Consider the following 13,923-nt stretch of genomic DNA (forward strand, 5'->3'; position numbering starts at 1 on the left):
ACCAGTTATAGAACCATAACCGTGCTGGTGTGAAAGGGCTCACATTTGATAAAGAGGGACTGCCCTGTTGCGGCCATGCTTGGACCGTAGGAACTGAATCCTGCAGGCCGCATATGGCTCGCAGACCACAAGTTTGAAAGCCCCGGTCAGGACAATCCTGGCGGAGTCGGTTGGCAAGAAGTGATGTCAAACACATCTTTACTCCGGCCGACTCAGGAGTAGTTTGGGGAGCTCAACCCAGCGACAGACGGAGACATCACAGCAAGAAGGAGGCCGGCAGACAGGAAGCCATGCATGCATGCCGCGCACTCATACGCCTCCCCTGTCACATAACGTGGCATCAGCACCTTTACCCAACTCCCCCTTAGTCTCATCTGAAAGAGAGCTGAGCGTGTGTGTGTCGGTCACTTTCAACGCTGATATACAATTTGCATCCCTGTGAAGCATGATTCACTCCTCTGATTGAGACTTGGCGGTGAAAAAATGAGAGGAGGAGGAGGAAGAGGAAGCCATATCTCTGTCCTGGAAAAGAGTCATCAGCAGCAAGATCGATACTGAGCCAAGGACAGAGTTATTAGAGCTGGAGACAGCCCTCGCAGCCGAGTCCCTACCTGCGTTGTCCAGGTACTAAAGCGGGTCCCACTCTGGCGCCGGAGCTTCACCGGTGTGCTCATGGTGAAGGCCGCACATGTTAAAAAAGACCGGCCCTCCACCGAAAAAGAGGTGGATTTAGGAGGCTCCTGGCGGACAGATTAGCAGGAACAACAAGAGGGACGTAAACATGGATTGAATGAGAGAGCGAGAGAGAGAGAGAGAGAGCGGGATATAGATACTGGAGGAGACAGGGAGGAGGCGGAGACAGTGCGATCAGCTGACGGAGGATGCTCGCGGCACTGCCACCTGTTCTTCCAGTTCAAAGATGATATTTGGAAGTAATGCCAGGAATTAGCATGAAATGAAACGCTCTATTTCCTCCCATTAAAGACTCCAGTCACTGCTTACTCGACACAAATTTCCTCGGAGCCGCTTCGCTCCAGCCTGACATTGTGCATACTGATTCTTTCTATTTATAAGTGGCAGCATGTTCAGTCCCTCCTCTCGCTGTTGGATTTCACACACAATGAACTCACTTGACTGGAGCTAAAAGCCCTTCCGGTGCTCATGAACACGCAGCTTTTTTTTTTTCTCTCCGTAGGTGCCAATGGATATCATTCATCATTGATATCATTTTCTGCCTCAAACGTTGGCCATTACATGACAGGGCAGTGATTCATTTAACTTCTCGGTCATTGAAATGTGGAATAATAAAAATAAACTTGTGGAAAGTGAAAACTGTCATGAGTGTTAGTCAAGTCTGAGACCATGGTTCTCAGTCAGGATCACCTTAGAGGTGGACAGGTTCATGAGAAAGCATAGTGTCTTCAGTGACGACAATTGATCTGTCACGGTGAAGAGCTGAGACACAAGTTAAGCATCATCTGGGTTGTTGTGACAAATGATCAGTCAACTGATGTTGACTCCCTGTAAACGACACGCGCGTCATCCTGGAGAGACTCAAAGTAGCACCTCTAGAACCTCTGCAGGCACAAGGTCTGAAGTCCATCTCCACACGGTGTTAAGTTAGATGTTAATATAGACATTTTATAATTCTGAATTTTTTTTACAAGCAAATAACAGGAGGTACTGAAGTGACCGCAGGATGCTTCTTCTCCTCTTTCCCCTTTTTAGTCAACACTTACTTGAATAACCTTTAGTACATTAGTAAAACAGAAAAAAAGGCAGATATTTCCGTTCAATAACTTGCTGTCCACAAACATTTAGTGTTTGCGTGTGCTCATCTTTTGATCTTTATCCAGTTGGTGGTGAAACACCGACCCCTATTGGTGGGCCAATATACACTTATCCTTTATCACTATAGTATATTTTTTCTCCTGCTTAACTGTAGAAGTCCATCTCTCAACTCTCATTTTAAGTTGGAATGACACAACGAAATGTGGATTCTTGGCTGATGCTTGCAGAATTCCGCTGTAGAGAGAATTTTATGCTGCGACTTTTCTGTAGGTTCACTCTATAAATATCTGACGTCTCCGTGTATCTCCGAACAGCACCATTAGTGGAGCAGAATGTCAGGAAGTAAAACAGCTCTGTGGCTCCAGTCAGCTTTGCTTTTCCCAGAAACATCAGGAATATTTTTACCGGCTTCATAAGTGACTTCTTTCTGACACAGACTAGCTTGAATGAGAATAGATGGTACATCGACGGTCGAGCTGAAAATGACGGCTTCTTGCTGATAAACACAAGACATGCACTCATGTAATGTATATAGAACAAATGATACTGTGTATGTTAAAAGCACTTGAGATATCTTCTGATAAAATGAAACAAGTTTGCCTCCACACAAGCCCCGCCTCCAACTCAAAGTCTCATCTCCTGCCTATTGTGAATGCTTGAATCTGTGTCTTTTATTAAGTAAACGTGTGTCAAGTAGGATTAATATTTTCTCTGTCAGTTGATAAGAACTTTCAGGCAGTTAATATTCCAGATGTTATTTGACATGAGGCTCAGTGCCTCATGAGGCGCTCCTTGTTTCACTGCAGTGACTCTGAGGTCGCTCAGCTTCAGCAGGTTTTAATGGGCACAAACACCATGGACAGAGTGTCGGACTGCGAAACGCTGCTGATCCTGAACCTGTCTGCCTGTACGGAGAACTACATGTAAACAAAACAGTGCCATTTTCCAGAGTAGCGTCTTGTCACATGTCCTTGCATCACACGTCTGGGTGCGTTGTTCCTGTTGTTGACAGACGGCAGCTGACCTTAAGCGAAGGTCATTTGCAAACTCAGCATTTTTAATGGGCGGACAAAAATATAAGTGTCCAACGCACCGTGGTAGAAATGATTCTACAGTCCTCCTCTGGAAAACTGTGTCAAGCAGAAGCCCTGATCGGCCAACGGCTAGCCATAGCAGCGAATCACTTTCTCGTCCATTGGCCAATTAACCAATTCATTGTTTCAGCTCTAATTCTTCAATCTGACGAGTGGAGCTTCTGGCCTCACAGTTCAGTCGCTGCAATGTATGGCCGAGTCCCATCCCAAAATAAAAACCCCTCTGAATCCCGAGGTTGGCGCTTCCCATCAGTCATCCTTCTGCCGCGAAGGCGACGGTTCTGTTATTTTCAAAACGGCTGGAATAATCCGCGCTGTGCTGTTTGCATGTTAATGACCTCCCTCAGCACCTCGTCCTCCTGCTCCTCCTCGCCCGCACGTTTGATTTCCTGTCTGTCCGTTGTGGAAAGTCTCGGTGTCAGCTCCGAGTCCTCTTCCTGCTGTCCTCATCATTCAGGCCCGGACCAGGCGGAAGACGCGCGTGAGGACATCAGGATCGATGGCTCGTGCATCACCCGGCGTGTTCGAAATGAACTGGGCTCTTCATTAATGACAGTTTTGATACGCGCTCCACACTGCACAAACATTCGCACAGCAATACTCAAGAGAGCGCCCGGAACATTCCAGCTGCTCTACTTTGCACATGAAAGTCTGTCACAGCCGCCGCGTCAGGATCCTCACAAACTCCATTTGGATTCAAACTGTAAATGAGCTCATCATCCCTTGTCCTCACAAAAGCTCTGTGTGTGTGTATGGAGACCTAAATCGCAGGTCGTGCCCTTCACAAGCTACGGAACTGGACCACAGGGTGAAACTCTACACCTCCGTTTGTATGACAGGCATGACGAAAGGCACGGCGCCGCTGTCCTTCTGCCGCAGCTATTTTTACCTGTAAATGTCACCTTATCGGAGACAAGAGTTACAGTTGAAAAAAAGATGAAAAGGGAACTTCCATACTTTTGGACAGTTGAAAGAAACATTTTGTCTCCCCAACACAGATTTTTTTGCTATTTACAACTGAGAAGATTTATCTCAAATCATAAAGAATGGTCCAACAATTCATGAAACATATTCAAAAAGGTGATAGTAAAACTAAAATAATTGGTCGAATTTACCATTTTTTGAATTGAGTATTGAATATATTTTTTTGAATATTTTTGAATTTGCTCTGCAACAATACCACAAAGTTTAAGGCAAGATGGGAGGTAGAATTGAATTTGGAAATATCAACTGAAACTTGGGAACAAATATATACGGAAGCACATCATGTCACTAATGCAAATATATGGCGGAAGTTTAAATGGAAAGTTGTCACAAATTTTTTTCTGACACCAGAGGTGGTTGTAAAAATGAGTAAGACCTGTCCTAACACTTGCTGGAGAAATTGTGGAGCACACCTCGGTAATCACACCCACATGTTTTGGACATGCCAGAAGCTGTTCTCATTTTGGGAAAACATTTTCAAGGTCCTGAATAAGTTGTCCGGTTGCAAAAGAGTTTAAAACAGCAGTATTGGGAGTGATTCTGTGGGTATTGAGAGAAGGGGAAACATCTACCTCTGGCAGATCCTATGAACAGCTGCTCTGAAATGTATTACAATTAAATGGAAAAAACCTGAACTTAGACTTCAAATATATATTTTGAATAAATGATGGAAGCTGTTTCTTGATGCCCATAGATAATAGAGCAATCGATTATGTGTTGTATATTTTTTCTGCTTTCTTTACATGGACATTTCTCGGACTCTGCTCTCTGTTTGGTGAAATGTATCATGTTTACTATATCATTTTACTGTATTATTGTAAAGTGTATATTTGAGGTCTGTTGGTAGCTGGATGGGAAATTGTGAATTGTAAATTGCTGATGCAAAAAAATGTAATAAAAAGAAGGTTAAAAAAGAAACAAAGATGAAGTCAGTCTGTCCCAACTGATGTTTCTGCCACCTGGAGTTAAAAGTTCATATTTGCCATGAGTGATTCAAATGAGGCGTGGAGATTAAATCCCCTCCGATGTTGACTGAGATGAGTGTGTGGCCTCATTGTCATAAGCATCCATTTGTATGGACTTCTGTTTTCTGGTCTCCCTAAAGTGGACCTCCAGGTCATTATATAATCAGAAGTTATTAAGCGAATTGACTTATTGAATGAAGCAGTTGCTGAGCTAGAAGCGACATCACCTCACTGATATGTGTGTGTGAGAGTGTGTTAGTGTTGCTCCAGAGATCAGACTTCCCTCTCATGGGGGTATACAGAGGAGCTCCCGTGGCCACAGAGAGACAAGGTGTCCTGGGTCTGACCCAGGGCCTCCTCCCTGTTAGGCATACCTAGAGTGACTCATAATGAACCCGAGACTCTGCTCTGCTTTGAGTATGTCCTAGATGACCAGGCTTCCACCTTGGTTGGTTGGTTCACAGCTCAAAGCTGGTGACCACAGCAGTAACTTGGACAGAGAGCTTTATCCTCGCTCTTTCTTCACCATGACTGAAGGATGTGTTCGGTTCAGCTGAAATGTTTATTGTTCAACCTTGTTGCTCTCAAAATGTGCACCTGGGTTCTACTCAGTCTCCCAAGAAATGAGTCCAACAGGAATGAAGCCTGAAATGTCCTCTGAAATGATGGAAATGTGGCACTCAAACGGACACACTCACACACAAGCGCGTGTTTGTTTGCTATTTTTGTGAGGACCTCTCATTGCCATAACCCTTTCCCCAGCCTCTCACCCTAAACCTAACAATCCAAAACACATGGCTCACCTTAACCAGGACTCTGAACCAAACCTAAACTCAATTAGAATGAGCCAATTATTTTGAACTTTTAATCCTTAAATATACGCTTAAACTTGTGGGGGCCCACAAAATGTCCCCATAAATCCTGAAGGTCCCCACAGCTAGTTGTGTTTCCAAGAATTGCTCCCCACAAGTATAGATATACAAGCACCACACACACACATATCTATCACAAGATCACAAGGCCTGAGATGATTTATTTATGAAATGTAATTTTTCTTTCTGCCGCTCTCAGCCCTGTAACACACACACACACACACACACACACACACACACACACACACACACACACACACACACAGTGGTCATTCTCAATCAACCTTTACTGCCGGACTGATGTACAGTATTTTCCCTGCCCACAAATGGTTCTGTCTATTTTGAGATCTAAATCCGGTGAGCAATATGCACATGTTTGAGGGAATGGGGTCATCGATGTGTTTGCATGTTGTGTCTATATGCAGCGGCCCTTCATTCCCCACTTGTATAATCCTCGGCCTCCATGATGCACATGGTGGCAGCTCATTTTCGAACAGCACTATGTTATTTTGGTCCTAAAGCGAGTGCAATCGAACAAATACTGGCGAGGCAGCGGATATTGGGGTGTGGCCTGTGCAACTTCTCGGTGTGTGGGTGTGTGAAGTGAGGCTGGTCACACAGACTGAGCTCATCTGTTCTGGGGGTCTATAAATATTGTAGATGCCATGTGCCTGCAGTAGACCTTCTCGGCTGTGATGTCATCCTGGCACACCTCTCCCAGCATACGCAGACATCATATCCATGGCAACCCTCGGGTACAGCGATGCAGCATCCACGGCTGTGAAATTAATTAAGCACTTTCAAATATTTTCCATGTTTGTCCTTCGCTGATTTTCTTTGCTCTTTAAGCCGAGCTAATAATTCCCTGACACTCTTGAGTCCAAACCTCAGGCTTGTCCTCCCTTCCCTTCATATGAAGCAGAGGAGAGAGAGAGAGAGAGAGAGAGAGAGGGGGGCTTCCATACTAACTACGCTTTCAAACTGGCTGTAAAGACTGGAGTCACCCTGTAGCATTACAGCGCATATCCACCCCTCTTGTTGACAGACCATAATACTGAATCTATTTCAAGACGGGCATCTGATTTATCTTCTTTGTCTCACTGCAAGTGCTCCACCCAAACCTGTGTTTATCTTCCTCCCTGGTCCTCCTCACACCTACCGTTCCCATTAACTTTTCTGTTCATCTCCCTTGTCCCCTTTCCATTTCAAGCATTGTTGGTCCAACATATGTCTGGTACCCGCTTGGAGGTGGGCAGCAACTCCCAGTCTAAAGGAGTTGTCCCAGACTCCTGCTCCTCCTATGTGTTGACAGGTATATTGAGAGACTTAGGCTGTGTCCCATTCTCATCCTAACGCTAGCACTTAACACGAGCACTTGGTTCTGAGTGCCCTCCACTATGAAGTGCCCTCCGATGACGGAGTGAAGTGATAGACTTCCCTAAGAATAGGGACACCACTTCATAACATGTTCACTTACATCATGCGTTAGGACAACGTGCCATTGGCTGCCATGCTGTGTTTTGTTTCCTGCATATCCAGTGTTGGAGACGTTTTGGAAATGCCAGCTCTAACGTTTTTACAACCTTTTACAACAACAACGGTGAGTGTCCTCGGTCTTAGCAGTATTGGGACACACTACACTTCCATGTGAACGCGCAAAACCCAGTGTTAGGGCCAAAAACGAGTGTAAGGGTGAGAAATGGGACACAGCCATAGTCTCTCACTCGTGTCTGGGTTCTGCCCTGTGGCCCCCTCCATCCCCTCTATGGAGGTGCCTTGGTGAGTAGTGCTGTCTAGTGGTTACTTCAGGCCACTGCACGTTTCCTTTCACTTCATCTAGACTTGGGCTGCAATGGCGCTCAAGGTGCATCCTTTTGCTCATAGCAGCTCCAGCACTCTCGGCTGCTGAGAGGACTTGACTGGAGTTTGGAGTTGACTTGAAGCAGGGCATTTCCGGCTCCCAATAAAAGCTCAGGGTCAAGAACTCCATCCTGATCTCAGTCTCTTCATCAGTCTAGGAGCTTCAAAAGCTGAGAAAAACTTCTAGCTTCATCAAAGTGCTTTACATTCCATGAGTCTCATTTAGGGTCCCAGTCAGATACCTTTGGACCTGGACTTTTAACCAAGAATAGTGTTAAGATTTAGAAGCTTATGATGTGACCAGGGGTCCCCCAAAGTCACCTGAAAAAAACTGATCCCATATTGACAAGTTCATAGAGTAAGCGTCATAAAACATTCCGCCTTTTATTAAAAAAAATACTTCTCTACTCAGTTGTGTGGTGACAGAATAAAGCAGCTCCCTATTCTTTCAGGTGAATCCATAATTTATAAATCAAAGAGCAACGATCAGGGGATTCTCCATGTTGTCCTTCAGCCAGACCCACTAACACACTCAGCGGCTCTGCTTTGGCAGCTTATCAAGATCAGCCATCAAAGGCTCCGGCTCCACCTGGCACGCACACACACACACACAGACTTGAAAATGTCCCCACAAGTAGGTGGGTTTTCAAGAATTAGTATACAAGTATTCAACCACAAGTATAGCTAAGTGTGCGTACTAGGGTTTGCTTATTGAGTGATTGATGAGACTAAAGATCATCGTGGGTGGATCTGGTGTAACGTCAGCTCTGCTCCTCACACCACACGCACCAGCCGTGGCAGAGAAGATGGTGAAGGACGAGTAAAGTAAACCATTAGTCAAGCTAATCAAATGTGAGAAAATATGCATGCACATGAACACCGGGACCCCGCACACACACACGCAGAGTTGCTGACAGTTGGCGTCCCATGGGACAGAAGGTGTCAGGAAGTCAACATCTTCCCCTCCCTTTCTCTCCCGGCTCGTTTCCATGGAGACAAAATTTGCAGCGCTTTGAGGGATGAGGAGGAGAGCAAGAAGCCTGAGACTGCACATGAACTAGAAGTCATGCACCATTATGGATGGGACGCCGACAAATCGCAACTGTCCAATAGGTGAGAGCAGAGCCAGCCTGGTCAGGAGCCCTTGTGTGAACTTGAGCGATGACGGAGAGGGGTGGACAGATACATACTGCCGGGTCAGCGTTAAACAAGCTCCAACTGGAGCACCAGAGAATTCCCACAGGGTGTGTAGCCAGGAGATGTGTGTTTGTGAGACAGACGTTCTGCTGCGTCTTCAGCGGAAAAAAGGGAAGTGGCAGGATTAGATGGCTGGATCACACATATGAGAGTCAAGTAATTGTTTTACGTTACTAGATGTGGGACAGGACCGTGACTGGAGTCAAACATTATCGACTTATATGACTTTAGCCATAGTTTATTTATGATGTTCTGTTTGGAAATGTTTATATATAAAAGATCATTCATAGGTGAGTGAGAGGAGGAGGATCAGATCCTCTTAGATCTTGATTCTCAGGAGGAAACAAGAGGGAGATAAAATGAGGTCAAGGTGAAGGCAAAGTTTACTAGAGGATTTCTACTCTCATCTGGGTCATCATGTTAGTCTCCCATGGAGATAAGTGTAGCAGCGTGGTTACTAGTGAGAGACTCAGGGTAGAACTGCTGATTCATGTTAAGTGAAACCAGGTGGGTCAAGGAGGTGTTCTTGGTTGAAGACGTAGGCACCAGAGGGAAGGAGTAGATGAACAGTAGACATAAATTATTTGCTTTAACCTGTTTGTGGTAACAGGTCTTGATGTTCTGTTCGCGTGATCCTCCTCAACCCAACTAGAAAACTTGCCTGCTTGAAACTATGTGGAAATGACTTGAAAAAAGGTGCAAGGGAAGATCATCCTTCCCGGCTTGTCATTTTGGTGGTGACACGAGATGCTGACATGCAGATTCTGGCAGAGGAAGAGCCGAGAGAACAAGACGTGAGGCTAAGAAGCGAGAGATCAGATAGGAGCCCGTCGAAAAAAAAAAAAAAAGGAGCGATCACAATGACAAAAGGGTGCAAGTGAAACAAGATATGCTGCGGATGGAGAGGAATATTGGAAGATGGCAGCGGAAGTGTGGGGTGGGGGATGGGGGAGGATGGCACACTGAAGCAGGCTGCAGAGCTTTACGTGACCTTTATGTAACTTCAGGCATTCCTCTCATTCTCATCATCACTCATTCATAACTGTCAACTGAGTCTAGCTCGCCCTCGCCAAGCTAATGAAAAGTGTTGGAAGTGGAGACAATTCAGTTCCAAATTTGTTTTGCCGGAGGAACGTTGGTAACTGAATGAACAGTCAAGTGCCAGCTGTGACCAGAGGTTTGTTTTCAAGCGAACTGATGCTGCTACGTCAGCGTGAGCTTGGAGCAGCTCCGCCAGTCAACCAATGAGGTTGAGGATTTGGTTAGACTTAGACAAATGTTTAAAAACACTTCCCCTGTAGGCACCGGGTACGGTGAGTGAGAACGCCGGATTTGCGTGGACGGAAGGCCTAGCCATCACAGAACCAATTTCATCTCTCTGTGGACTTGCTTTCCAAAAACACATCACCGCAGTCATGATGGCAGCCTCCTGCATTTCAACGTCATCACGTCGTAAGGCCTTTGGAAAAGAAGATCCCTCCGAACTACAACATGTCTTTGGAGTACTTGCCTCACACAGCACTACAGCGAGCTAAAACCAAAAGCCCGGTCCAACCAAGTGAAGTGGTGCTGGAAGATGGGGCTGCTATTGAATGTAAGCAGCAGGGTTGCTCACTACACTGCGCCACGGTGACACACTCCATTTCACGGGAGGAGTTGAAGCATTTTGAAGTTTCCTTGGATCCTGTTTAAGGTCCAGTCAGTTGCTTAACTCGTGGAGTCAGGACTGGGATCCTCCACCTTTTGTTCGAACCCTCCACCCATCTGAGGCCTCATCCTCCATTCTGCTGAGTTCACTGACAGAGTTCCGATATCGGACGTGTTGGACACGCCACTGCTGCTTTGGGCTTAACTGGCGGCTCAACTCATTCTCATGCCGGTCGTTCCCTCCCTCACTTCCCCTCTGGTGGTCCTGCAAGTCCAATTACTCTGCACTTATTCAGAGTTCTCCCTCTTTCTCAACAGCTGAAGTATCGTCCTTTTGATGCTTATCTTTCCACCCAGTGTGCTAATACTTCCTCCTCTGACTCTCACCAGCAGCGAGGGGGACCAATTGGCATCCGACAGGGCTAAACGTGTCCACTGCTGAGAGCCAGATGGTCCTGGCAGAGGGGTGGACGAAGACTCGATGAGCTGGGTGGCAGGACAGCACCAGGGTGCAAGACTGTAACCCACTTTTACTCAAGGGCTCGAAGGCTGCATGCAGATCTGAGTGATACTGAGCCAAGACGTTTAGTGGGACAGATTATAAAGAGCTATCAGGTCCAGGTGAGCTGGACTTTGAGAAAGCTCCTTCACTCAAGCTGATTGCCATCATTCTCCTTGTCATGTCTGTTCTCCTCATGTGTCCACCACATTCATGAACCTCATGAACGCTGTTTACTCTGGTGTAGGCCTTAAATGACTGCATCATCATGGTGGGTGTGGCCTAGATGGACCTGACATCATCCTCATGGTTTGATGGGCCCTTGAGCTGTGGTTTCAGAGGTCAGACACGAAGAGACAGGTCTTTAATTTGTTGTTGAACATAACAAGGTCCAGCAGTTTCAACCATCAGTCGTGTTCTGACTCTGGGAATCTTGTAAATGAATGGACGACATTTATAATCTCACAGTGTATTTGAAGGAGTAAAGACAGGTCAGTCAAGTGTTGAACAAGTCTGAGGAGCCTTGGCCCATTGTGAACAGCACCATAAGGTGTTTCCCCCAGAAGAGCTGGAGGATGTTTGGAGCAAGTCCAGTCCACTTTAGGTGCGCTGCTGCCCACACAAGCTCATGTAAGAGGGGGCAGGTGGATGTGACCAGGTGAACTTGACCACACAGCACGGGACAGGTAGCCAAGAGTTCCATTCAAAACAACATCAAAAGCTAAAATGTTAATGCTAAGATGTTAATTTGTTTGTCTCCTAATTTCCTCACTCCAGAATAGTTTGGCATAATCAAGCCCAAGTAAATCCAGACTCTACTTTTTATTCCAGTCCATTGGAATATTTTATCATCTATTTTCATATTTCATGTGCTCCATTTCCCCCCTCTCCTCTATTTAGGAGTCCCTCGCTTTCTTGGTGGAATTCAGCTGTTCACGTCATGCTCCACTTTTGTTCCCATCAACCCCAATTTCAGTATGTCGAGCTTACGTAACCGCAGGATGAGACGTGATCGTCTGTTCGAGGACCGAGATATTGGGTGCTATTTAAATGCCTACCGACGACTGTGGTGACGGTTGCTGCCTCTGCCTGACATGGCTGTTATGAGGCATGCAAAGCTTGCAAAAGCATTTCCCATCTCAGGCCTCCTCCACCGCTTCATCCTCCTTCGTCACACCTTTCCTCTTCACGTCCTCATTCGTGTCTATGTTGATGCTGGTTCAGCACGTCAAGTGTTCCGTCCACACGCAACAAACTATATATGTATTGTGTGTTCCCTTAATACCTGTGCAAGTGTTCAAATGCTTTGCTTGCTGTACAGTTTAATGACTGGAGATGGCTCATAATCTGACCATGTCCACTTTTCTAACCCAGTATATGATGGTCTTTTACATAAATGAATGTGTCATGTGACGGGACGTTGCATGGCTGTGTGCGACTGAGATGAAGAGGCCGTCTGAGGAAGACGACTGTCGCTAAGAAACCGTCCTTGTTAACAAGACTCCAGAGTGGAAACTGTCAGGAGTGAACATGCGTGTTCATGTGCAGCACCGCTGCTATGCACAGTGTGAGAGCAGGTCAGCGTTTGTGAGGTCAAGTAAACAATACAAAACACAAGGCATGTGTTTGTGTTTGGACACCTGTCTCAGTCAGACAGCGTTGGTTATTTTGGCTGGCCCGGTACGTCACACTGGTGGCTGCGGTTCCAAAACAACAACCCGCTGATGTCGTGCGCTCCAGCACCTCTGTCCACTCTGGAACACACCTGCGTACACACACGCACATCTGAGCACCGGACACAAATCATCCTGTGATCACCGTGACTGACTGGTGCCAGTGAAGGCCGCAACCAAACTATTCACTGCCACAATGAAATAGTTGTGGTCATCATGGAGACATCCTACAGAGCCAGAGTCAGACCCTTGAGTGTGAGCAGGAAATCCAAGATGTGCTCAGGAGTCCCTTCAGGCTAGAAGGTCCCAACAAGAAAAACAGCCCCCTAACAAGCGAACTGAGATGTGTGCAACCCTCTGTGTGTCATTGTCAGGTTGGACTTTATTACAGAACTCCCTTTAGTAATAGGTCTTACAGGCATGTCACGAGGGTGAGCTGTGGCTCCCGACCACTGTGTCTGAAATTAGGACTGTTTCTTTACAGGATCAGTAGACTCCTATTTCAGTACAAACTGCATGTGACCTGTCAAGGTCAATGTCGGTCAAAACATGCTAACGTTGCAGTGAGAAATGATGGAGCAAAGATGTAAGGAATGTAAAAATATGTAGTCGTAAGAGTCTTGAAGAATCTTACAATGAATATAGTTTTATATATATATATATATATATATATATATATATATATATATATATATATATATATATATATATATATATATATATATAAAAGAAAATAATATATGAAAAAACAAAATATTGAAAAAATCAAACAATCTTTGATCTGATCACATTGAAATGAATCTTGTTTGTCAATATGAGAGGTTTTTTTTAACTTTGTATTTCATCCAGACTTTGGTCATTTCCTCTCAGGTGTCTCCACACCCTGCTCCTCCAGCTCTCATGAGCGTCAGGCAAAACTCACTTACTGTGGTGGGGGGTTTGCGACCATGAAAATAGAGCTGTCCGTGTATGTCACACTTATTTTAGCAAACTCACTCTCCACACATGCATTTCAGGAATCCAACAAACCCAGCCACTTTGTTGTCCATCAGTAAATACCATATTTATTTCATTGTCTTTTGGTTTCCAGTTTCAAGTCTTCTAAAGTGTGGTCAGAGAAGGAGAGCCATAAAGGTGCCTCATTTGCAGAGTCTGTGTCCAGGTACAGGCTCCAGGGGGCAGTCAAGAAAAATGCTCCACATGAGGAGACATGTCTTATGTGATCATAAAAACAAAGTGAAATCTTCACCACGCTAAAGACGGTCATATATATATATATATATGTAGAGAGAGAGAGGTTGTAAATAAATATTTGTTGTGTGTGCTGTTGTGTGGAAGTGT

General features: G+C 45.5%; 1 protein-coding gene across 4 annotated transcripts in view; it reads right to left on the minus strand.

Moving 5' to 3' along the window:
• The window catches only part of ppfia4 (PTPRF interacting protein alpha 4), a 42,885-nt gene that overhangs the window by 24,170 nt on the left and 4,792 nt on the right, over positions 1–13,923 (minus strand). Inside the window, exon 1 of one of the 4 annotated variants that reach the window (XM_053867480.1) lies at positions 612–1,123. The exons of the other annotated variants lie outside the window; for them this stretch is intronic. Within the exon in view, the coding sequence (XP_053723455.1) occupies positions 612–674 (63 nt within the window). The 5' untranslated portion in view covers positions 675–1,123. Of the gene's footprint in view, positions 1–611; positions 1,124–13,923 lie in introns of those variants that run through there. 4 annotated transcript variants of the gene reach the window in all.

This window comes from Synchiropus splendidus, chromosome 6, assembly GCF_027744825.2.
Source record: "Synchiropus splendidus isolate RoL2022-P1 chromosome 6, RoL_Sspl_1.0, whole genome shotgun sequence".
Taxonomy (NCBI): domain Eukaryota; kingdom Metazoa; phylum Chordata; class Actinopteri; order Syngnathiformes; family Callionymidae; genus Synchiropus; species Synchiropus splendidus.